The following is a 24847-nucleotide window of genomic DNA, read 5'->3' as shown; positions in this document are numbered from 1 at the left end:
TGGTTCACCACAAGGGGGCGACACAATTCCACCAAACCAACTTGCATCAATGAATGGAAACTACGGATTCATGCTGCGATTGGCAATACAGATCCGATACGGATGTTTTGTGTAAATTGACTTACATTTTAAATCGTGTCTCATATTATAACTTAAAGAATACAACACATAAAAAATAACTTACAAAAAATATCTTAATACAGTAATTATTTTGAAATGAATGTATTTAATAATTTGCTTTTGAAGTAGCCAGCGATGTACAGTATAGCCAAGCTAATATACAACAATCGACAAAAAACGATGACAAACTCACGTCAGATATGCGAAATGGTATTTTAAATAAATACAACAATAAAAGCATAAAAAGATGATTGGGAACTCATTTCATTGGGAACAATGAAAACTTTATTTATAATTCATACATGCCTCAGTTTCAACAGCCAAACATTACCTCAAGTATCAAAAATACCGACATTTTGATTTGGGAATCAGAATGTTACAGCACGAGGAGCCGGTATCGGAAGTTTGGATATATTGTATGGATTCGCCCATCATTAATTACATTCGGATCTGTCGGAGCAGCGCTGATCAGTGGTAGAGAGTGACGTTAAATGTACGTATTTGTATGTTTACATTATCTTCCAATAAAACAAAAATTATTATTCATAATTAGTACAGTACTGAGTTGTCACTCGATGCCAAGCTAACGTACTGAGATCTACATCACCTGAGGAAATAAGTAACACGAAGTTTAAAACCTAGAAAGTCACCGGTTGGGAGAGGTAAGTTATTATTATTATTATTTTAGTTTATAAAACAATAAAGACTGTTTTTATTTAAATGTGTGCAAGGTTTAAATTAGTTTACGGTGACGCTAGCTAACTTTCTAACGGCATGTAATGACAGCTAATGCTAAATGTTAAGGCTAATGTGAAGAACAACCTGTTAAACCATTCATTCATTTTCTACCGCTTTTCCTCATGTTTTCTGTAATTAAACTGTCTCAGTGATGTTTGGTCTAAATAACTAATCTCCTCTTCTGTAGAGAAGGATGTCATCTTTAAATTCATTTTACACAACTATCCACACTGTTGGCAATTTAAGCCAAACTGCCAGTTTAATCCAGCTGGAGTGTGTTGAAATGACTGAAAATGAACATGATCGGACTGTGGAGGGATACATCCAGCTCCAGAACATCGTCCAAGACCACACAGGGGTCCAGTATGAGCATCCAAATGTTAGAGCTCACCCTGCAGCAGAGGTTGAAAAATATCCTACAGCATCCTTTGTCATCAACGTGGATGATCATCACCATCAGACAATGTTGCCAGGAGAACAAACACCAGGTACCTATGGAGAGGTCCCTGACTATGTTCTGGCAAAACTCCAGATGGAAAATACGAACGTCCATGAATCCTCCGCAAGCTGCAAATATTCCCTGAGGCCACGCAGATCATCAGCTCGGGTTTGCTTGGAGAAAAAGTTTAATGCCTTGCTTAGTGGCACCACAGTATCTTCTAATAGGTATGCTTCAACATGTATGGAGATTGATTCAGATGATTATTTTTCATTGAATGTGCATGTGATTCAGTTCCGTGACACTGGACCAGAAAGAGGAGCAAGAGGCTTTCATCTTACTTCCAATGCAGGACTGGACGACCTCAGACGACCTGAGAGACAGTGTAATCTGATGCTGACAGGCAAACAATCAAGTTGATTTGGACAAACAAGTTAATCTGTTATCCTGTTATAATCCCAGGTGGGAATCCCCAATGAATTTTCACTGAATTTCCACCCAGAGTTGGTTATTAAAAATACTCAAAGTGCCAGCTTCAGGAAGTCACAAGGTGAGAATCAGCTGGTTTTACACTTGATTTTCATCTATTTTATCGATATTATTAGCAATGCCTTTTGCTTTTACGTGTCATCACAGAGAATATAGCATGTGCTGCATCTACAACGTATGACTGCCGTTCTCAAACGGCTGCAGCGTCTGGAAGCACCACCAGGAAGACACCTGCCAGACTGTCTATACTGCCGTCAGGCCAGCAACAAGAGAGAAGAGAGAGGCACAACAACAATGAGAGGCTACGCAGGTTAGTACCAAATAGGGAACTCGCAGTGTATCCAACAATTCGTGATACGCTGCTCACGATAATGATAATCTCTCGATCTGGTGATAAGGTGAAACAAAAACAAATATAATAAAAGTTTCAGAGCAGGAGAACTGAATGCTAAAGTGTAAAAAAATAAGTTTTGAGTTGGGACTTGAACATTTCTACTAAGATACTGAGGCAAAGGAGGATTTCTTATTTAAAAAATCCAATATTTTCCAAGTTAGAGCACATGAAATTTGTTTAAACTTTGAAGTACTTTTATTAGAGCCCTCTAGACATGGAATAGCACCCCTATAGTCTCATTTACACTCATATTACCCAATATAGTAGACAGTACTACCTGTGGTAGTTATTGTCTCATCAATGTAATATAATGTAACATTACTGACATCTAGTGAGGAGTATATGTAGGTCACAAGTACATAACTATTTGTGTGCTAAACACCGTGTTGTGTGTGCAACCCTTCGGTCCCTTTTCGGCACAGTGTGGACACTTCCAGCACCACACTTTCTGACCAATTATAGTCAGAAAAACCTTCTCACTTCAAAAAGCCAGCTACCGTGGTTCACTTCAAAAAGCCAGCTCTAAGAGGTGGATCGAATCTGGTCAGGGTTCCCTCCCACGGTCCAAAAACAGTTGCCTGTTTTTATCCAAGCACACATTTACATAATTTTAATGCTGTATTTTGTTTACGCTCAACTTATACTACTTAGTGTAATTACATCAAAAATGTAACTAGCTAATGCTGACTGCACATACATAATAAGGCATTCAACATATTTGTGGATATTAAGTTCACCTTGTGGTAATTTTTGCTCATTTCTGTTGTCCTGTACTTTGGTATTGTACTATTTTACATTTCTGGCAGCTAAGAATCATCGGCTTTGTCTCTGCCGTCATGCAGGAAGAAGATTCGTATGTTGTGTAACGAGTTGAATGCTTTGGTGCCGCTGTGTACACCAGATACTGACACAGTCAACACACTACAGAAGACCTGTAACTTCCTGAGATACATCAGGACCACCTATGGGAATATCTTCCAAATGGTTAGTCTGGACAGATTGATCTTGTTTGATCATTTGATTGACAAATTAGTAGGGTTGGGTGATATTGTTATATACCGGTATAAAGTCTTCAATGATAAGAAAATGACTTAGTCCGGTATGAATTATCATTTTAAATGGAAAAAAAGCACAGTTGATGATGTGTTTTCCCGACACATTGGCTTCTCACATACATGCGGGTTTGGTTTTGATAGGTTTGGTTTGAGCAGAAGCGGAGCCAGAGACCATAATATGCAATGTTTGCCAGTAAAAGATGGGAACACGACAAATTTGTTCTACCATCTGAAGCGCAAACAGAGTTGAGTACAAACAACGTGTCATTGAGTGTGGGACTAGAGTCGGAGCACGTTTCCACTAACCTATCAAAAATATTAGTTTTGTATACACTAAATGCTCTTATTGCACAATTTGTTCCAGATAAATCAATAAATACAGGTTAAGGTTAGTAGCTTTTTATACAAGACCCAGTTGAATTTAATTATATCGATATATGGTGATACATTCCAAAAATATTATGATATATCCATATGACTGTATCACCCAACCCTACAAATTAGGTTGAAACTTATCTATATCTCAATGTTTATTTTGATTCTCAGAACTTTGGAAGTCAGAACCAGATGTTTACTAGTAAACAGCCGAGTTCCTGTGAAGGACCAACAGACCAACAGATGAGTGTTCCACATATAATCGAACAATGACTTTCTCCAAATAGTTATGAGTTATTGGAGTCAAACAGTTAACAAGTTAGATAAAATATGTAGTTGTGAATTTTGAAGCAGTGGCTTAGCAAGTATTCCTACCCGTTGGATTGGTTTGATTTTACAGTTTATATTTCATATTGCTCTAAAACGCACGTTGTTCAGTCCATATGTAGAGAGCAGTAACATTTTTACTGAAAAGTGGCTTTATTTGTTCTTTCTTACAACATGTCGCCGTGTCATCTTATTGTACATACAACAGTTACCCACAAATAATAAATAGTATGAAATTGTTTTATGTAATAGTTACAGCACCTTTAGCACATAGTGGATGTGGTCATTGCAGAATTCAATCTTAAAAAAAAGGAAAAAGAACTGTACCTTAACTGTTATTGAATTTATTTTACAATGTATTGATTTCTTCATCCACATGTTTTATTTGGCATTCGATTCTAGAGATTCAACTGTTATCAAGTAAGAACATAAACAACTAAAAAAAAAAAAAAGACAAAAGGTTTCAGCTTGCTTCCATTAATCTACACAAATATTTTCTGGCCACCTGCTTGTTTGTCCTTTATTTTTGATTGTACATACTCTGCTGTTTTACAGAGGCCCACTGCACCTGTTTGCATGTTTAACACAGAAGTTTCTATGCTGAGGTAACACCTGGGTGCTACGTCTGTGGGCCATGCTGCATGCACACAATTGTTGTCAGAGTAGACCATGATGGTCATTAGTAATGGGGGCAAGGACAACATGTATAAGGTTTTTATACATATATAACTTTCATCATCTTTCATTTTTCCACTTTTTTGAAATCTGAAAGTCCTGGGTGGAATCCTGATGTCTGGTCTTTTTTTCCCCCCCTTGCATCCACCTTTTATATGGACGGCGTCTTGATTTTTGTTGCTGTTAGTCACATCACGTCTTTGATATTCCTCTCAAAATGTCACACCTGCTGATGTTTCCCTTCCATCTTGTGATAAGCATATTCATAAAAAAGAGGGCATTTCTGCGACCACTCTTGTCTTTAATTCCATCCTTTGTTTTTTTTTTTTCACCTTTTGTTGTTGGCGTGGATGGCGACAGGTGGCAGGAAGTGATGTTTAATGGTTTTTGGGGTTGGATGATTTCCCAGCAACCGATGCTCCTTGACAGGCTGTTGTATCGCAGAGTCCAGGAGGTCCTTGGTGCCCAGTTCTACCCACCCTGCCGTGTTCGCCAGACTCACCTGGATCACCTGGTGATCCATCACGGCCATCTTTAACAATTCCTGGCACTCCTGGAAGACCTGTGGGCAGCACACAGACATTGTCATATACAAGTATTTATGTATTTAAAGGGGAACTGGACTTTTGGGGGAATTTTGCCCATCATCCGCAATCCTGATGCGAAACATGAACACATATTTCTTTCTGTCACCTTAACTTGTTTCCTGGAGTTACAATGCACTGAAAAGGGAAAGAAATGTGTCTTCATGTTTCACGTAAGGATTGTGAATGATGGGCAAAATGTATTTATCACTTTAATACTCACATCTTTGTAATTAAAAGAGGCACTCTAAGCTTCATCCATAAAAACTACTTTATTCATCTCAGCTGAAAAAAAACATTTTTTTCTGACACATTTCGAGGCTCCTGGAAATCTCTGAACCCCAGCCAATTGCCTGTGTTTGCCTTATGGTAAGTCCATCCCTGGTGAGACTCTGCATGTAAAAGTCATGGAGCGCTGCAGGGGTCTGTGCTTGGACCCTTGTTGAATACCTGCTTTAGGCAGTATCATTAGAAAACACTCATTAGAAAAAACTCTGTAGACTGGAGTTTTTTCCCCTGGCTGTTTCCCCAGAGTCCATGTGGGGTTGTGAGTCTTTTGTCGTGACGTGAATTGAAAATATTTCACGAAAAAAACATCCTGCATCTCCTCTTTTTGATACAGGTGAAAAAGCGTATTATTAGTGTATTAGTTTGCTAATTTTTCCATTCTTGTTATTTTACAAATATTTAAACATTTATTTTTCTCATAATGTTACAACTTTATACCCATAATATTTTGATTTTATTGTCATCATTTTTTCGCAACTTAATTTTTCAAAAGTTTTTGGAATGTGCAAAGCGCCCATGAATTAAAAAAAATAGCCCCCAGTCCACACTTTGGACAACCACATACCTTGGTAGCCTTGGTCTCCAATGGGGCCCTCAACTGCTTTGCCGATGGTTCCCTTATCACCCTGCTCACCAACATCACCTTGTTGAACAAATAGTTAAAAGCTTTTAAGTTATATGAGCGCCACGCTTCCACTAAATAATATTGATTTCAAGTGTCATACCTCTGGGACCAGGATCTCCAAGTTCTCCTGGCAGGCCTCTATATCCTGGAGGTCCACGAGCACCTGGATGACCAATGGAGCCGGCTACTCCTGGCTGTCCTGGGGGTCCAGCAGGTCCGGGTCGGCCCACCATCCCTGGGGCCAGAGGTCTGCGAAGATTAGCAGCCAGCTGTGCGATCTGATCTGGGATGAGGGGAGGACAACAGAGGGTTAGTTTCCATCTTATATTTCTCTCCACATTAACAAGAATTGTAGACCACGCTGAATGCAGATCTTCACCATCGATCATTGAGCCACACAACTCTCTGATGTGTTGTTCACTCGCCAGTTTACCCTGAAAAATAATATTGACACATTTGCAATTGTTTTTGATAACCTTCACTTCAGACTTCCAAATAAGAACACTTACAGGTACACCTGTCTTTCCAGCAATGCCAGGAAGACCCTGCTCTCCCTGGAAGCCCATTAGTCCTGGTTTTCCCGGGGGACCTCTTGCCCCGATCTCCCCTTGTGGCCCAGACACACCTTTGGGTCCCAGTTCTCCTCGCTTCCCAGGCTGTTGTCATCGAAAAGGGAAGTATTATATTTTGTAAATTTACTCCAATCTTGAGCTAATTATCCTCCAAATAACAACCATGGAGAATAACTGTCAAATAATCTTAGAAAATAAGCTTCTAATTACACAAATTGTGCTGCAGCTTCATACTACTCCAGTTAAGATGTCAGGGATGCTGAAGAAACAGCGCCTGTCTCTAGTTAATCCCATTAAATTTGGAATGTGACACAGTATGTGCAGTGACTCTATTAATGAAAGCATGGCAACAAAGAACCAAACAGATAAGACTATCATTAATTCGATTGATGGGGGTGACTCGACTGCTCGATCATACAAATTAATGGCAGCAAATAAATCAAGCCCACCTCTCCTTTTTGTCCAACTGGTCCAAAATGACCCTGGAAATAAAGGACATCATGTTAACATAAATGTGCCACATTAAACATTTGACTTAGATACTTACAGGTTCCCCATTCTCTCCAGGTAAACCATCACTTCCTGCTACGCCCTATAATTACAGCAGAACATCAGACAATAGTGTGTTTTCTGCTTCTCATCAAATGATTTGAGTTTGTCCATGTCCAATGACACATTAATGCAGATTGGTTAGAAACTTGAGGTTTTACTAAGCATTACTCGCTTTCACTTAAAAATATTTACCATGTCTCCTTTAGCTCCTGAAGCGCCCACTGGCCCCTATAAAAAAAAAAAATAGCATAAATGAGTGCAATGTCAAGACATTTGTGCAAGAGGGAAGGAGGTGGGGGTTTGGTGTGAGGTGGGCAGGTTGCGGGGAGCGAGGAGTCGTATAAAGACCATCTTTGTTCTGCCCCTCTGGGCTGTAGACCACTCTGTGTCAGAACTCCCTGGGCAACGTTTCGACTTCATTCCACTGTCACAGAGCTTAGATGAGCTGCTCATTGACCACTCCACAGTGTTGCTAAAGACACTTTTTTGACATTTATAGTCCTATATTATGATGCCCATGACAAATATCCTGTAATCAGACAAGTCTTCCTCACCCTTTCTCCAAATTCTCCACGAATTCCTGTTGGACCTGGAAGACCTGGATCTCCCAAAGCTCCTGTTACACCCTGTAGTGCATACAACTCTGTAAAATGGCTGATAATGATCACAATATTTACAAAAAAAGAAAAGTACTGATGTATGCACCGACCTGGAAGCCTTTCACTCCCTGAGATCCTGGGTTACCTACAGGTCCAAGTCCTCCCTGCATGGAAACATTGTTACTATTAGTAACAATAATGTGTCGTAAAATTGACATGATGATCTTGTGAGATGTTTTTGTATGCTATACGTGTCTTTTTCTTTCTCTGTCCAAGGTCTGCGACCAACCACAAAGACTTCTTTGTAATTGGATTCCACCTTCCATGGTATTCCCTGGCTATCTATTTATACTGACTACACCAATATCCAACTAACTTTTCATATATTAACATTATGCTTTTTTTAGACATTAATTGATTCTCAATCTATCGTCCTTTGTTTAATGTTGTCAGTGTAGCATCACCACAAACTCACAGCCACTCCTCTGGGTCCTGCTATGCCTCTCTCTCCTGGGATGCCAATATCACCCTACGGGAAGGGTGACATAGGGAGTTGATACACCAGTCATCATATCGTTAGAAATGGTCTTTAGGAGAGATTTAATAGCCCAAATGCCCACCGGATACATACAGGAATACCTGGCTCTCCAGAGGGTCCCGTCTCCCCAGTCTTTCCTGCATCACCCTGGTGTAATTGAAGAGGATAATAAGCCCTACATTCATGCCTCAGATTCATAGTCTTGTATTGGGATTCCAAACTTACAACTTCTCCTTTGGATCCTTTGGCACCAGCCTTTCCTTGTAGACCCTATAAATGCAGTAAAATACATACATATGAACAAGGTATATTGATGATTGGACCAAGGAGACACAAATGTATTGTTAGAACTTACAGGAAGTCCATTGGGTCCTTTCTCTCCAACTACGCCATGGCGCCCAGCATCACCCTTTTCAAAGACACAAACTGTGACTGGAACATCAGTCTTAAAGCGACTGTATGGACCGTGTTTCCCCAGCTGCTTATAGGGGCGCCGTAACACACGCACTAGTTGTGTTTGTTGTCGGCGAATGATAGCAATTTGGCAAAGTTTAGCTACTAGCGTTCAGCAATCATTGAGTTCTATCGTAACCTAAGTTACCATAACTGTAACAACATGACAGAAAATTGTCAACCACAGACATGTACATATGTAAGTAACAACAGCCATGAGTGGCAGCCATGAATATATCATTTATGCATTATAATTTGCAATTGTGAAAAATATCAACACTTTTTTGTACAATCTGTTCTTTTAAATCACTATTGGTAACATATACTTATCGGCTGTGGTTTTCTGTTGAAATACAGTAAACCTCGGATATATCGGATTCAATTGTTCCCACTGGTTTTGTCCGATATAAGCGAAATCCGTTATATGCGTATACCGGAAAATGTCCGTTTTACGTATATATCGGATTTATATCCGGGATATGCGTAAATCGGATTTTATCCGTTATAAAAAGGCACTTCCTTGACTATGTTTCCAATGTACCTGGACGCGCAGGCAACGCTGCAAATGACGTCGTATAGCGGCCTGTCACGATTCGGCGAATCAACGGCGAAAAAACTGGAGATTTTGTCAGAAATAGGCGAAATCCGTTATAAAAAATCCGATATATGCAATGAATTTTTATTGGAAATGCATTACAGAAAAATTGGTTCTTTTTTATCTGTCTGTTGTGAGCGAATTTCCGATATATCCGAGTCCGATATATCCGAGGTTTACTGTAAAATGTAATTTAGAGCAAATTGTATATAGTCTCTTTAACGAGCTTAGCTGATGCTTTTAAACACTGACACTTACCTTCTCACCATCCATTCCAGGTGTGCCATCTTTGCCATCTCTGCCAGGAATCCCCTGTGAGGACATCAGATATTATCTTCATGCATGCTTCTTATCTCGTATTTATTTGATACCTTAAGAATGCATTTTCATCAGGTGGTAACTTACAGGCTCCCCTTTGGGCCCTGCTCCCCCGACAGCTCCTTTCGGGCCAATTTTACCCTGTTTAAATGACAACAGAAATTCACTTTGATATCTTGACACATGCAGAGCCTCCAATCTCCATCTCTTTGACTTACAATTTCTCCTTTAGGACCTCTGAATCCCTGAGGACCCCTTTCTCCAGTATCACCCTAGAAAAATCAGATACAACACACGCAGCTATTCGTTGATGGGACCAGTGTTTCATTCTGTTCACCAAAATGTCAAGATTTTTTATTTCAGTTTTTCAGCGACAAAAAGAGACTCACTGTCTTTCCGATGATACCGACGATGCCAGGTTTGCCTCTAAATCCTGGCAGGCCCTACAAAACAAAGACGAGTGTAAGAGCAGAAGGAACACACTCTTTACAAACAAATCAGAAGTGTTTGATTTTCAAATGAAGTTGCATTAATACAGTCGCTTACTCTGTCTCCCACAGAGCCCATTGGACCTGGCAAACCTCTTAGACCACGTGGGCCCTGAAAAACATCACCACAGCATATTGAGGTAATCACAAAACATGTAAAGATGAACATGAAAAGTCCTTACCTGCAGGCCAACTGTGCCAGGAAAACCTGGTGGACCAGGCGGACCGGGGTCACCCTACAGAAACGTGACACTTAGTATACCAAACAACACCGGCACCAGATTAGAGTCCCACCATATTTTGCATGTAGGATCATCCTGCCTTAAGTCAAACACTCACCTTCTCTCCGTTTTTGCCAACTTCTCCCTTGTCTCCTTTATGTCCGGTGTGTCCCTATAAGAAGAGTGAATTCTGTATAGAAGTGTTGCAATTATACTCATAATATATATACAGTACTATAGACACCTTAAATCCTGGCATCCCAGGAGGACCAGGAGGACCAGGTGGGCAGATGGCAGGACACTGAAAACAGATAAGCACTGAGTAAGCATCCTGCAGAGGACACACAACATCATTCAAGTGTATAATTGCCATCCTACCAGGAGGTCACCACTAAGGTCATGAAGAGTACCAGGAAGACCCTGACAAAAGAAGAAATGTTATTTCCAGAATTTTCCACACTTTTACACGTATAATGAGGACTGCGCTTACAGGAGGCCCATCAGGACCAAGAGGTCCAGGAAGTCCTGGCAGACCCTCAGCACCCTGATAAAATGATAAAGAAGATTCAGTGTATTTTCATCACTTCAGCAGTTTTGAAAGTGTGGTACAAGTGTAGTATAGTGTACATAGAATCCAATGGATAGACTATCAAATCATGTGATCCCTTAAACACTTTCACAAAACTATGCATCACATCAGCCATTTGGTTGGTGGGGGTGACTCGTTCGGCACTCAAATGCCGAATTATATCAAAATATCGAATTATATAAAGACACATTACATTATCTATTTCCGATTGCAGGATGTCGAACTGACAACACTTACCACAGCTCCCTGAGGTCCGACGCCTCCTGGCAAGCCATTAGTTCCGGGTAAACCCTGGAAATAGAAGACATCAACGATGAAATATATTAAGAGTACGTTCTGGGTGTGGTAAGTACTGTATATTAATTCCGGAGTCATAAAAAGAACTTCCTAGAAATGACAAGATGACGACAATGATTTTATACTCACTGGAGCTCCTGATCTCCCTCTGCCCTATGGAAAATACAAGATGTATTACTGGGGGCAAAGTACTGCTTTAAATCGTGCCAGCCTGTGTATGCCGACTCGGAGCTTGGTTGAGGTTATACAGTATGTTGGCCTACTTACAGGAGGTCCAGGTGGCCCAGGAGGTCCGGATTCTCCCTGTGGAAAGACAAGCAAAGGTGACAATCAGACAGAAAACAGCAACTGAATAAATCAGAGCAAATTGTATATTGGCACCGATATACTGAAAATTGTCCAAAAAATTACAACTAAAAACTTTACTATGACAGTTATCTTATATTACAGCACATCCATAAGAAACGATGATGCAACAAAAAAAGCAAAAAAAACACACTACTGAGTTTTCCTTCAGGCACAAAAACGAGTATGGCAAAATAAAATAGTGAAAGCAAGCTGTGTGTGAAACCAGGTAGTATATCCACTTACTTACTTACTTTCCATCCCCACACTTTTGTCACCCACTTACTCTTTATTTACCTCTCTCACTGCTGTATTTGTAGGTCCAAATAATCACAGTGATGTTACACTTAAGGCATCCACGGCATTCCTCGGTATGCAAAGCTAACACACTGACGCCGACATTCAGGAGATGACTGCAAAGTGTTTTAAAAGCACCAAGAAATGGAGGTAAGTGTGTTACGCTGCAGCTCTTGTTGTTGTGATACAGAAAAGAGAGTAACAACACTGTATTTGTGTACCGTACTTGTGAACAATGTGCTTAATATGTAGTGTGAGTGATTGGGTACAGACGTTCTCAGTAATGTGGCTAATTATATGAATTGCTTTGAGTTTTATCTCAATTCTCATTTCTATTGCGCTTATAATGTATGTGTATAAATATAAAATGTAGCCTGTAAACAACAGATAATCATCACCCTTACTCTCACAGAATGGAGAGGGGTAGAAAGAATGGCATTCCGTGCAGGATTAGAGAGGCAGCTGAAATAAATCTTATTCTGATCCCTCATTAAAAGTGTACAGACCATAAGGCTGAGCCAGCTTGACAAATTTAGCTTGACAGAGGTCATACAGGCCTCATACCTCCATTCTGCTAAAACCTGCAGATATACACTGCAACCAAGCTGAAATTATTATTTTTTTAATGTGCCAACAACACCCATGACACACTTACAGATTCCCCTGCTGGTCCGTCCCTCCCGGCGGGACCATCAGGACCTGTCAGACCCTGAAAAGAAAAGATGTATATCATCACATTGCATGTTCTGTTGTCATTTTCTTAAGAGAAGATTTAGATCAAGTCCAGAAACAACACAGGTTGATTTTGGGCACTTACATCCACCCCAGGAAGTCCTGGCAAGCCTGGTTTTCCTGGGTTTCCCGATATTCCTGCTTTCCCTTTTGGGCCCTGTAGCGAACAGAGAGAATATGATCAACCAAGAAATATAACAAATACTGATTTAATATGTATTATAATGTGGCGAAGATTTGCTATGTACTTAATAGATATAACCGATAACAGGTTATTGGAGCATCTTTTTAATTTCAATCGTAGGGAATACTCACTGCTTTCCCTGGCATTCCAGGAGGTCCAGGTCTGCCCTGTTTGTGAGATAAATACATTATGACACAACTAAAGTAATTCATTCATTCATTTTCAACCGCTTATCCTCACAAGGGTAGCAGGGGGTGCTGGAGCCTATCCCAGCTGTACTAAAGTAATTAAGACATTTAAATTTAATTTCCACATCTGGCACAGAAGACAAGCATATATATATATATTCAATCTCACAGAAGCCTTTGTGTGTGTGGTGGGGTAAAATGTTAGGTTTCTGCAGGCGTTGGAAGAAGAACAAACCCTGCCGCTGGTTCGGATGGAGGGGGATGAAGGTGCAGGGAGGAGGTGTGAGGTGAGAGTCTGGATGGTCTCACACAGCTGGGGAATGCATGAATGGACCCTCTGTGTGCATTCACCCTACTGCTGCAACCCAAATATCTCCAAATAAAATACTCTCACATTCCCTTACAAGGGTGCATTCACTTATAGTTTGTGTATGTGGCAGAATAGTTTCATAGAAAAATTGTTTAACAGCTAAACACAGGAAGTTGATATACTATCAGTCGTACTATCAGAATAAATATAAATTATTAGTTAAAGTTATGCATTAATTTGTTAGCAATATTCATATACAGTTATGGTGGCCATCAATGAAATCAAGTTTGCCATCTTTGCATGAAACCAAACCCTGCTTGTCCCTGCCTACAATCCTAAGCATCAAATAATTGTGGGCTGGGCAGTGGGAGGGGCTACTGTAACAAAACAAAATTTTGCTACAAATGTCCTCAGGAGATGTTTGGGTTTGAATCTGTGTGAAATTTTGAAGTGCTTGTGTGGGTTTGCTACAGGTTCTAACTGTATACTCTAAATTGCCCATAGGTGCGAATGGTTGTTGGTGAAAGGCGGGGTGGCCAGTTCAGGATGCATCCAACCTCTTGCTCAGAGTCAGCTGGGATAGGCTCCAGCTTACCAGTGAAAGGTGTGAACACTATCCTACACAAAACATGGAAATATGCTATAATGCAAGGATGTAGTTGTTTTTAGTAGATGACAAAAACAAACATTTGTGCTCACTGGGGATGTTGGAGATGTTGCTAAAGTTTAACAAGTGTTCATGCTTTGGGTCAACTCACATCCGTGCCATCCCGTCCAGGGGGCCCTGGTGGCCCCGGTAGCCCAGCAGACCCTCGGGGGCCTGGTCTCTGCAACATATAAAATATATATATATATTTTTTAAATCATTAGGTACACATCATAACAGGGATAAAAAGTTGTTGTAGCGACGTTGTGCAGGTTTAATTACATATTTTACATTACAGATGAAAGACCGCTTGTGTATAAAATAGTGAATATTTGAGAAATACTACTAATACCACTACTGACTTTACGCGTCATTACAAAAAAAAAAAAAGAATAATTTCAGTGAGGATTTATCCAAAGAGCTTGTGTGGTGGACTGGATGAACAGAGGAGGTATTGTGTGCTCCCCTCGCATTCCACGGCTTCATGAAAAAACACTGCAAGTAAAAAAAAAAAAAAAAGCCCACACATCTCCATCATACAAGAGGGTATTATAAATATATATATATACCTATAATACAATATATACTTCTACAAGGTGTGTCACCTGCTTCAAAGAGAACATTGACGCCATTAGCCAAACCCTACCTGTCCAGAGGAGGTTGTCAAAAGCTGGCACAGTAATAGCACCCACAAAGCCGAGATGGTCGTCATGACTCCGAGCTCGACCTCTCCAGGCGGACTTTAACGCAGAAAAGATCAAATCCCAGCCGCCGGTTGCCGCTCACTCCCCCCTAGTGTCCAACAGAACCTTCGTTCAACTGAAGACGCGCAAGCTCCTAAATGACCCCCCTGGTCCCCAGATAAAGCTGAACCTCCACAAAGTAGGAAGGGGCTGAGCTCAGTCTAGACTTGTGCTCCGGGGCAGGGTACGAGTAGGGCTGGTGGAGGAGGAGGACGCACAAAGTTGAGCAGGGACCACTCAGCACATCAGTGAAGTGGGCGGGGGCTTCAATAGTCAAGCTTTGTTGGGGGGGTTGTACTTGGACCAATTAGAAGACAGAGCTGTGGTGATGGACAGCAGGGAGTTTCTGTGGAATAGTTTCCATCAGAGTTTACAAATACAGGCCTGAGGTCTAAAAGAAACTTATTTAAACTATGGCATTTCTCAGTGATAGCAGTTTGTACGCAATATCGTACAGACTAATGTTTGACAAGAACTCCTCCCACCAGAAGACAGCCAGGTTTCATCCAAGTGTCAGAAAATATCTTTATTCTGCTTTTAAACAACCAGGTCTTCAATTGGAAGCAAGGTCACATACAAAGAACTGAAGCATCTTAACTTTAAATCAGGCAGTTCATATTTAAAATTAAGTGCAAGTGTTGAGGAAAGAAAAAAAACAAAAAAACAAGCCCCTTGGCTTCACAAATGTGACGCAAGGACAAAAAAATTATTTTAAATACAATCAAGCAGTCTATCACATTTTTGGCAAGGCTTTCTGATGTCCAAAAGTCGATTTCCCAGTCGTGCGAAAGCAACATCACTGAAAAGACACCTTTTGTGACAATGAGTCCAGCATGAACACAAAGACAGCCCGCAAAGGGAAACAAAAACCTTTCAAAATCATTCTTCAGTGCAAAACAACATATTCTTGCGAAAGTACTGATTGACAGTTAACAAAAAAAAAACAGCACTTCATTTAATTTCACAATAGTGATTTCTGGATCCAATAGAGGAATTAAATGTGAATCATAATATAATTTTTTTCCGTGAGGGAGTTGCAGACAAAAGTAAAGAGTCAATTTATAGTATTCCTTCAAATGAAAATCATAACCTACAATATAGAAACAAAATAAAAATTCTTCATCAGTCACTACTTTAGCTTGTGATTTCATTGTGTATAAGTTTAAATGTCACTCGCCATATAATTAGACTCTAATGAGTCTGCCTTTTCTAAATTAACAATGCAAAGTATTGATTGATAAATTGGCAGGTATTTTTCAGTTGGTTGCAAATTGCTAATTTTTCGGGCAACAATTCAACAAAGTGTCAATCTCTAGATAGAACACTGATGTGTGTAGAATACTACAACTCCAAGAAAAGTAATGGACAGCAATTGTTCTTCCTCAAAACTGAACAATACCAATAACTCTTGTTAGGAGAGAACCATTTAGACTGAAAAGCACTGGAGTAGGGCTGAGGTAATACAGGAACTATTCATGTGTTACCCACGTTGGGGTCTACACTAGAGGGGTTTGACTCCATGTCTATGTCCTCAGACTTCTCAGTTGTCTGTTCGTCCCCTTTTTTATGACTGCTCCCGTTTGCCTCTGACACTTTGTCATCTTTATCTGGCACTTGAGTAAAATCAGTCCTTGGGATCTTCTCTTCCCTCCCCGATGACAGACAGGGTGAATGTTTTGAAGTCTTAAGAGGTGTTTGAGCAGGCGAGCTTATTTGGCCAGAGGCTGCGTTGCCACCAGCCTTCCCCTCTGCCTGGCCGGTGCCCACATCTCCAGCTGAGATGCCGTTGCTCTGCATCGTCACGCTCTCTTCTCTCTTCTTCTTCGGAGGCTCCTCTATGCCCGCATCTTCATCCATTTGCATGACATTGTTGGGTTCGTGAATGGTGTCCTGTGAACTGTTTGTAGATTTAAACTCGATATAAGTTGGCTCAGTTTTTACAGTCACAGTGTCTGGAGTGGGCGATTGATCCATTTCATCAACATCATCAGCAGACTCGTTGCTGTTCCCTAAACTGTTATTGGTCTCTGGTTGACTATTGGTCCCATTTCCAACAGTCATTTTATCTGCTTTGGGATGAGACGTTGACTCAGATTGTTTGATTTTGTCTTTACGTGTTTCAGTTTCTTTCTGTGCCTTTTCTGAATTGTCCAGTTCCTCCTCTTTTAGGTGAACCCCCTTTTCTCCATCTTTGCTTTTAGCCCTTGAATAGACGTCATCCCGACAGTCTCCATTGCCAACAGCTTCTGATTGTTTCTCTGCCTTCCTGAACTGCTTCTGAATCTTCCTGGGACACCACACAAATTTATCCTTTGGTTCAAAGTGAAGGTAGGCGAAGCGCACCAACTCCTGGCGTTTTTGTTTATCCAGAACCGCAAACAGAAAGTAGTCGAGTACACTGCGTTTAACACTGGTGAGGTTCTTCTTGATCAGAGTCTCCTCAAGAAAGAAGCGCACGAGCGGTGCCTGATAGTGCTCAAAACCCAGCTCCCCCAGGCTCTTCAGGATGCGAGTGATGCGCAGGTTGTTGTGCATGTTCCTACAAGAGATGCGACGGGTTTAGGGGTGAAATGAGAGTTCATATGAAAAAAATTTACTGTCACAAAAATATCAGACTTACCGCTCAAGGTTCCCAAAGCGCTCTTTCCAATTGTCTGCTCGTGTCACCTCACCGGTCTCTTTGTTAACTAGGCGCATGCCGTAGAAGCCCAACATGAGTTCATAGGACTCCACCAGCCTCTTTTTGGCATCCTCATTACACTTAAATGCCTGTGGGGCGAACACAGGGTGCAGACTGTAAGTCAAAGTGAAAAGGCTGCAGAGTTCAGGAACGTCAACCATGCGAAACTCACCTCAATTTCCTTCTTGGTGAGTTCAGAAGCCATGTAGTTTACCCCTGGTTCGCGGAGTGGGAACAGCCTGACATTAGAAGAGGAAAAAAAAGCTACATATTACTGACCAATGTCGTTTTTTGCACTGTCGCATCCATCCACCAAGTTTTGTGCAAATAAACATATGCCGCTCATACTGTATATGATAATGAAAAGCAAGCAAAAATGCATGGCTTAAGATGATAATGACTCACTAGACATATTGTCGATTGACTCGCGCAATCCAATGTGCAAGTGGATGAAAGCCTAAACTACAGTGCGGTCATTCTATGGGGACATTGGTAAATTCCATCCCATGCGAGCCCCCTGCAGCATCACACAGCAGTCCGGGGGACAGTGAGGGGGAACTACCGCTGTACCCATAGAACCCAATATCCTACATGCAAAGTGAAACTAACTTGTCTGAATGGTGGTGTTGAGTTTTCTCGATTCAACTGATTTTGTAAATATTGCCACATTTAGAGTAATTTTCTGTGAAAATCAAAATATTCAGCTCACTCGTGACAAAATATTCCCACATTCAGTGCGATTTCAGACTTAGTCTTAGCTCAGCTCCTTACTCCGTAAGGTATTTGTTCTTCAAACGCCTTACTAAAGTTATTTTGCTACCCTTGCAAGACACGCTGCACTGCAGACATGATTGCGTTTGTTTTGAAGGAAAATGAGAGGACAACACAGCCCAAGATATGTTTCATACAGAACTATGACTTATGTTCAGCACACAAAAAAAATGATAAATCCATTTCAATGAGACAGCAAGAAAGGGGACTGTGGCAGCCAAGTACTGTATATCCAGAGAGCAGCTTACATAAGCACTCAGTTTTTTTTCTCACCGTGTATCCTCAAATGCTACAATGCAGTGACGACAAATACATTCAAAAGGAAATACACATACCACTGAATGTATGAGTGAACTCTCTCCAGCCTTTTGTAGTCATTTTTCCATTCTTTGAGGAAGGACTCAATGTAGACATCTGTGTCACATAAGAAAATATCAGGTTATTATACATGCATCCCCGTGGCATCATGTAGTGGTGTGATTGAAATATCCTACCATCTGGTGCAGAGGGAAATTTATTGAGGTAGAACTGCAAGTTGTTCATTTTGTCCTCCGAGCACTCGTCGTCTGCAAGATTCTGACAGAGAAAAAAAATATATGGCATGACAGAACACACAGAGTCCGGTGGTTGAAGAATGCGGAGCATAAAAAGAGAGTTTACAGTACTTACAGGGTATCCTCTTCTGTAATTCTGCATGTCCTTTGCTGCCCTCATGTTTCTGGGCGTGTGATGCCACTGCAAACCATTATGACGGGAAAATATGTTTTTACCAACATTTAAGGTGATAATATATGTTCTACTACACTGCATATGACAGCACTTCAATGTGTAGACATGTAGGCCTAATTATACCATTCACGTTATGTAAGTGAAGCAGAGTTACGGTGAAGCTGGTCCATTTTTTATGACAAAATATTTGACAGCTATTTATGTATGCAGAACTAATAACACTCCATTAAGTCTAAAATGAAAAAAAATATTAAAAAAAAATTAACCCACCCCCCCAACAGTGAGTTACTAAAGTAAGCTAGCTTGAGCAGCCTGCTAAGCTAGTTAGCTAGTAGCTACTAGCTAGCTTTGCACCCAACACAGCGGCAACAGTCTAACCAAGTCGCCACTTTTAATCCCACGGTATCATCTTACTGAGCTAATGTTTAAGTAAAACGAAGCACTCACCGATACCAAAGTCCAACTACATTTGTTTTTGTCCTGGTTGGACCGACGAGGTTGACCATCTCCGGTCGTGTCCTCTCCATCACTCTCCGTGTCCCAGGTCGAGTCGTAATCACACACACAGTCGTCCTCCATGATTCCCAAAACGGCAGAAACCACCTAAAGCTATCCGAGATTGTTCCCCACCGTCTATGTGCATGGATCCAGCTACACTGGCACGTTCGGGTTAGACGGGGACAGTCTTGACCAGCCTATCTTTGCAGGCCGCCATCGCCTCTCTCCGATCTGCTCTGCTCTTGGCGGCGATGGTGCCTTCAGGTGCTCGAGTGGGCGTTTAAGTACCCAACCCCCACAATCAAAAACACAACATAGTACGTACTTTACTAGCAACAGTGTCCTTTACCAGTTTTGTCCTTACTTAACAATGGCAACATTAACCACAATATACAATATATTTGAACGTTTAGTGTACAATTTATTTGTATTTTGTATTGACCCATAAATATAATTTAATTGAATGCAATACAAGCTGAGCTGTGTAATGAACTTTGTGCTAGGGCTTGGCTTTCGTTTGTGACGTCACTTTATTTAGAACGGTGTTTTTTTATGTGTGCAGTGTTAGGGAATTTGCACACACATTTAATAAGCTGATGCTAGATCTCACACACAAGCAAGAAGTCCAAGATAAAATACTTAAACAACAAGTAAGCAATAATTTTCATATATACACACACACATTTCACAGTTGAATCACTGTTTTGTATTAAATATAAACACACATTGTTGTACTGTATTTGTATTTGCCATCCATATACCACAATTCCAATATTTATGTGGTGCACGGTAAGTCCAGAATCTGACAAGTAATTATGAATAAAATAACATTAATAGACAAATCGAATATTACTCTAAAACAATGTACTGTATACCTTCTGTATACATACATACATACACCAGTGGCACAAAGACAGATTTAGTGGTGTGAACCCATGATGACATGAACTGGTGGGGCGCTTTGATGCAAGGCAGCGCTATAAATAGATTTAAGTCTCATGGCAGGAGTAGATTCATTGTTGAACTGCCTCTGGTGTGACTTTCTATTTTTAGACCTGGTTACTGTGGAAACCAAAGGCCTCAGCCTGCATCCTGTGTGGCTATTTAGTGGTGTTGCTTCATCACTTATGCTGTGTTCAAATGTTGGGGGATAGTTCTTTATTATATAGCAAGACTAAAACAATTTGAGACAACCATTTGGTTTGTGCAAATTGGAGACTTTGGACTTGGGCTTTAGTGCACTAGCTCGAAGTCAAGGTCAGGGTTTCTTTATTAAGTCCAAAGAGATTTAAAAATGTGAAATCCTGAATTCTAAAAGCAACAGGCTGTCAATTGGGAGAAGCCAGCACTGGAGTGAAGCATAAAGAGTTAAAATAGTCCAAGCAAACTGTTTCTATCTGGTTTGGGGGTAAGTATGTCTTGGCCTTTCCAGAGCTGAAATAAAGCTGTTTAAACGACTGAACCTATCTGTGTGTCACGTTGAAAGGAACCATCAATAAAAGCACGAAGACCTTTACAGAGGAGTGGCAGTATATAAGACCTATGGGCCAAGGGCACTCTTATATAAGGCCAGATAGACAATAGGGTTTTACCTTCTACAGTCTGATTCCGACCTGTAATTAATTGTTTATAGCAGGGGTGTCTAAAGTGGTTGCCTGCATCCATCAGGCAGCGGTCCCAACCCGCTGTACTTGCAAACGTAGGCAGAATTTGGGGATGAGTACCTTGCAGACTTTTTAGTGCAGGAGGAACTTTCGTTGCGTGTGGGGCTGCGTCGGACTGCGGATGATGCATGTGTGACAAGCGACAAGTGTGACGAGTGAGTGTTTGTGTCACGTTTGAAACCGGCGTTTTGCACACTGATATTGTATCACCTCTGTGGGCACAGAAGAGGGAGTCGACAGCAGATGCCGCTGGAGGGACCCAGCAGAGGTGGCTAAACCTGCTTTTCATTCAGGTTTTCAGTGACTAAAAATAATAAGACTAGAAATAAATGCATTGTGAAATCCAAAACGGACGTTATGGACCTAATATAGCCAGTAGTACATATAAGATTTTCACAGTAAATGACATATTTTCTTTAGTTTTAAGACCACAATAAACACACTTTATGTCAATGTTCATTCATTCATTGTCTACCGCTTTTCCTCACGAGGGTCGCGGGGGTGCTGGAGCCTATCCCATCTGTCTTCGGGCGAGAGGCGGGTTACACCCTGGACTAGTCGCCAGCCAATCACAGGGCACATATAGACAAACAACCATTCACACTCACATTCATACCTATGGACAATTTGGAGTCGCCAATTAACCTAAACCCACGCATGCACGTGGAGAACATGCAAACTCCACACAGAGATGGCCGAGGGTGGAATTGAACCCTGGTCTCCTAGCTGTGTGGTCTGCGCGCTAACCACTCGACCGCTGTGCCGCCTTTCATGTCAATGTTGTTAAGGAAATTATTTCTTTTTTCTCAAATTATTAATATAATGAAAAATACTGTAAAAACTTTGCCTTGTCGCTGTCCATGGTGCTCCCCACCTTCTAGCGTTTACAGCGTTTACAGACTTACAGTGCAAAATACGGCTCAAAACGATTGTCTCAGCTTTTTTTCTTCTTCTGCATCAAGGTCTCGTGCAACAGGCTGCAGCGCCAATGAGAAGACAAGCACGCTGCCACCTGTAACTGCGCCCCCGCTGCAGACTTTTGCACGACAGCAGCGAGGATGAAGAAGCAGAACGTCCGGACACTGTCGCTCATCCTCTGTATGTTCTCCTACTTGCTGGTGGGCGCCGCCGTTTTCGACGCGCTCGAGTCGGAGACGGAGAGCTTCTGCAGGCGCATCTTGGAGCAGAAGCGCAACGACATGAAGAAGAAGTACCGCTTCTCTGAGGAGGACTACCGTGAAATCGAGAGGGTGGTGCTGCAAGCGGAGCCCCATCGCGCCGGGAGACAGTGGAAATTTGCTGGTTCTTTTTACTTTGCAATTACAGTCATCACCACTATTGGTAAGATAGAATTTACATATAATTCATATGATATATTTCCATATGTTTATTATTGTATTATTTATTATTGTAGTTTGTACTGCGTCCTACTGAGATCTGGTGTAATATTTTAGTTATTTAATTTGCTATATCAGACCTCACAGGGCACATATAGACAAACAACCATTCACACTCACATTCATACCTATGGACAATTTGGAGTCGCCAATTAACCTAGCATGTTTTTGGAATGTGGGAGGAAACCGGAGTACCCGGAGAAAACCCACGCATGCATGGGAAGAACATGCAAACTCCACACAGAGATGGCCGAGGGTGGAATTGAACCCTGGTCTCCTAGCTGTGAGGTCTGCGCACTAACCACTAGACCGCCGTGCCGCCCAGTAACCATAGTATAAAATATAAAATTATTGTCATTACTTGTCATCACCAACTGACATGAAGCTGCCTCTCCTTTGAAGGTTATGGCCATGCAGCACCAGGCACAGATGCAGGAAAGGTGTTCTGCATGTTCTACGCAGTTCTGGGCATCCCTCTGACTTTGGTCATGTTCCAGAGTCTGGGAGAGAGGATGAACACATTTGTGCGTTATCTCCTCCACAAGACCAAGCAGTGTTTAGGCTTTAAACTCACCGAGGTGTCAATGGAGAACATGGTTATAGTGGGCTTCCTATCCTGTATTGGAACACTCTGTGTGGGGGCTGCAGCTTTCTCACACTTTGAGGGATGGAGCTTCTTCCATGCGTACTACTACTGTTTCATCACACTTACCACTATTGGATTTGGTGACTTTGTAGCCCTGCAGAAAAAGGAGGACCTTCAGGAGAAAACCCCTTACGTGGTTTTGAGCTTCATGTACATACTAGTGGGGCTTACAGTGATTGGGGCCTTCCTGAACTTGGTGGTGCTTCGTTTCCTCACCATGAACAGTGAAGATGAGAAGAGAGATGCTCAAGAAAGAGCATCACTTAAGAGGGACAGAGGCCTTTTGGATCGGGCTTTGGGTCTCCGTGTTGTGGGCGATCACAGCAGAAACGACCGAAGGGGAAGAAACAGACACAACATGGGGTACAGTCACAGCCAGAGTCCACTCTTCCTCCCAATGGAGGAAGGAACCAGCCGCACTAACCTCGTCTCCTCAGCGGAGGACCACGAGAGAGGGCCGAGAAGCCCCTGCAGACACAGGCTGCAGTTTCAGGTGACGGCAGATACACGGAAGGCGGAGTCGAGGCTGAGCTCTCTCTGTTCCTACGTCTGCTACCGCCTGGGCATTTGTGATAGTCCTCTCGTGGCCCGCGGCCAACGCAAAGGCCGCCATGTTGGTTCTGTTTACTACAACTCTGTCTCCTATAGGATCCACAGCAGCTCCGTAGGCTCCAGGGACAATACTGGGCTCTCTTCCCCTGGAAGCACACACTCACCGGGGCATTGCTTCCACCAATTCCCTCGTCCAAGAAGGAAGTCATTGTGAAAGCAGAAGAGGTCTGCTTTTTTTGAAATTTGTACCTCGTTTGGGAATATTCAGGAAGGAATTTTATTTTGTAAAGAGATACTGAGGTCACACAATAGTTACATAAGCTGCTGCTTTCCTTGCACGTTGGCCAAGCGCATGCTGAATTTAATGTTTAGCACACAATGTGGACGCATGAGTGCTTCTGTTAGATATACAATGTCTTCTAATCCACATTTTATATGTTTGGACAGCACTTCTTAAGCTCTGTACAGCTGTTCTGTGACATAAGTGATTCATTCACAGTGATTCTTGCATCCGCTTGGGTCTCAGAGTTCGTCGGAAATTACTTTCATCATTTAATTAGGTTCAAGAACTTGAATCTGCCTGTGGAAGACATGATTTTTCAGCTATGGTTGGCATTGTCAGAGGTATTATTGTGATTGTACTCACTGGTGGTAGATAAGTGAGTGAGTTTGTTTTCTGTGCAAAGTTTGCATGTTCTGCCAACATTTTTCTAATATTTGTTTTTATTTGAATGAAAGGATTAAAATATAACAACTATTGATGATGATGCGGTATACTTCTGTGCCAATGTCAATCAACACTACTACAAGGCACATATTCTGCTTTGTATTGGGTCTCATTTGACAGATGAGTGTATACTTTTATAGTGTTTTTTTTTTATTTTTAGAAAGCCTTAATGAGTTTAGACCCAGCACATGAGAAATGTGGCTCCTAATAGCTCAGTGAATTTAATACAGCTTACAGTACTTTGTATTACATATCATTGGGGCCTTTGATTAGCATTAATGCACTGCAATGTAAACACTGTTTTCTATTTAATGGATGTAACAGATAACTGATACAATATGTAGCACGTTACCAGTAAACCTCCCAATATCTTTGAAAAAAACATGACATGGAGGTGTGTTAAATTG

General features: G+C 41.4%; 4 protein-coding genes across 6 annotated transcripts; 2 read left to right on the top strand and 2 right to left on the bottom strand.

Annotated features, from left to right (window-relative positions):
- Positions 1-95: 95 nt before the first annotated feature.
- Positions 96-5434, top strand: LOC131104692 (uncharacterized). 2 transcript variants are annotated; one of them, XM_058052168.1, is made up of 7 exons: positions 96-613; positions 1046-1524; positions 1592-1682; positions 1760-1847; positions 1934-2096; positions 3023-3164; positions 3782-5434. In XM_058052168.1, exons 2-7 carry the CDS (start codon positions 1052-1054, stop codon positions 3881-3883), a joined length of 1059 nt encoding a protein of 352 aa, XP_057908151.1. In that variant the 5' UTR covers positions 96-613; positions 1046-1051; the 3' UTR covers positions 3884-5434. The 2 variants fall into 2 exon arrangements, with proteins under 2 accessions (XP_057908151.1, XP_057908150.1); XM_058052167.1 differs by having other exon boundaries at positions 96-782; positions 3782-5433.
- col9a3 (collagen, type IX, alpha 3) lies at positions 4091-14969 on the bottom strand. 2 transcript variants are annotated; one of them, XM_058052162.1, is made up of 32 exons: positions 14680-14969; positions 14146-14214; positions 13021-13056; positions 12791-12862; positions 12629-12682; positions 11599-11634; positions 11461-11484; positions 11272-11325; positions 10936-10989; positions 10824-10865; positions 10690-10746; positions 10564-10617; positions 10407-10460; positions 10283-10336; positions 10126-10179; positions 9955-10008; positions 9824-9877; positions 9677-9730; positions 8726-8779; positions 8596-8640; positions 8464-8517; positions 8308-8361; positions 7943-7996; positions 7788-7859; positions 7426-7461; positions 7229-7273; positions 7131-7163; positions 6619-6765; positions 6489-6543; positions 6210-6392; positions 6050-6127; positions 4091-5174 (listed from the first exon to the last, which is right to left on the bottom strand). In XM_058052162.1, the coding sequence occupies exons 1-32, from the start codon at positions 14743-14745 to the stop codon at positions 4990-4992; spliced, it is 2037 nt and encodes a 678-aa protein (XP_057908145.1). In that variant the 5' UTR covers positions 14746-14969; the 3' UTR covers positions 4091-4989. The 2 variants fall into 2 exon arrangements, with proteins under 2 accessions (XP_057908145.1, XP_057908146.1); XM_058052163.1 differs by lacking the exon at positions 14680-14969 and having other exon boundaries at positions 11461-11479; positions 14146-14185.
- kcnk15 (potassium channel, subfamily K, member 15) lies at positions 11968-24847 on the top strand. Its single transcript, XM_058052165.1, has 5 exons — positions 11968-12123; positions 13283-13364; positions 13892-13991; positions 22081-22459; positions 22918-24847. The coding sequence occupies exons 4-5, from the start codon at positions 22177-22179 to the stop codon at positions 23925-23927; spliced, it is 1293 nt and encodes a 430-aa protein (XP_057908148.1). The 5' UTR covers positions 11968-12123; positions 13283-13364; positions 13892-13991; positions 22081-22176; the 3' UTR covers positions 23928-24847.
- On the bottom strand, positions 15282-19735 carry ogfr (opioid growth factor receptor). The gene is made up of 7 exons (XM_058052164.1): positions 19404-19735; positions 18897-18962; positions 18722-18803; positions 18563-18641; positions 17629-17695; positions 17397-17545; positions 15282-17315 (listed from the first exon to the last, which is right to left on the bottom strand). Exons 1-7 carry the CDS (start codon positions 19533-19535, stop codon positions 16250-16252), a joined length of 1641 nt encoding a protein of 546 aa, XP_057908147.1. The 5' UTR covers positions 19536-19735; the 3' UTR covers positions 15282-16249.

Source organism: Doryrhamphus excisus, chromosome 16 (assembly GCF_030265055.1).
Source record: "Doryrhamphus excisus isolate RoL2022-K1 chromosome 16, RoL_Dexc_1.0, whole genome shotgun sequence".
In the NCBI taxonomy this organism is placed as follows: Eukaryota; Metazoa; Chordata; class Actinopteri; order Syngnathiformes; family Syngnathidae; genus Doryrhamphus; species Doryrhamphus excisus.
Note: the sequence above shows the minus strand (reverse complement) of the source record. Positions and strands in the feature narration are given on the sequence as shown.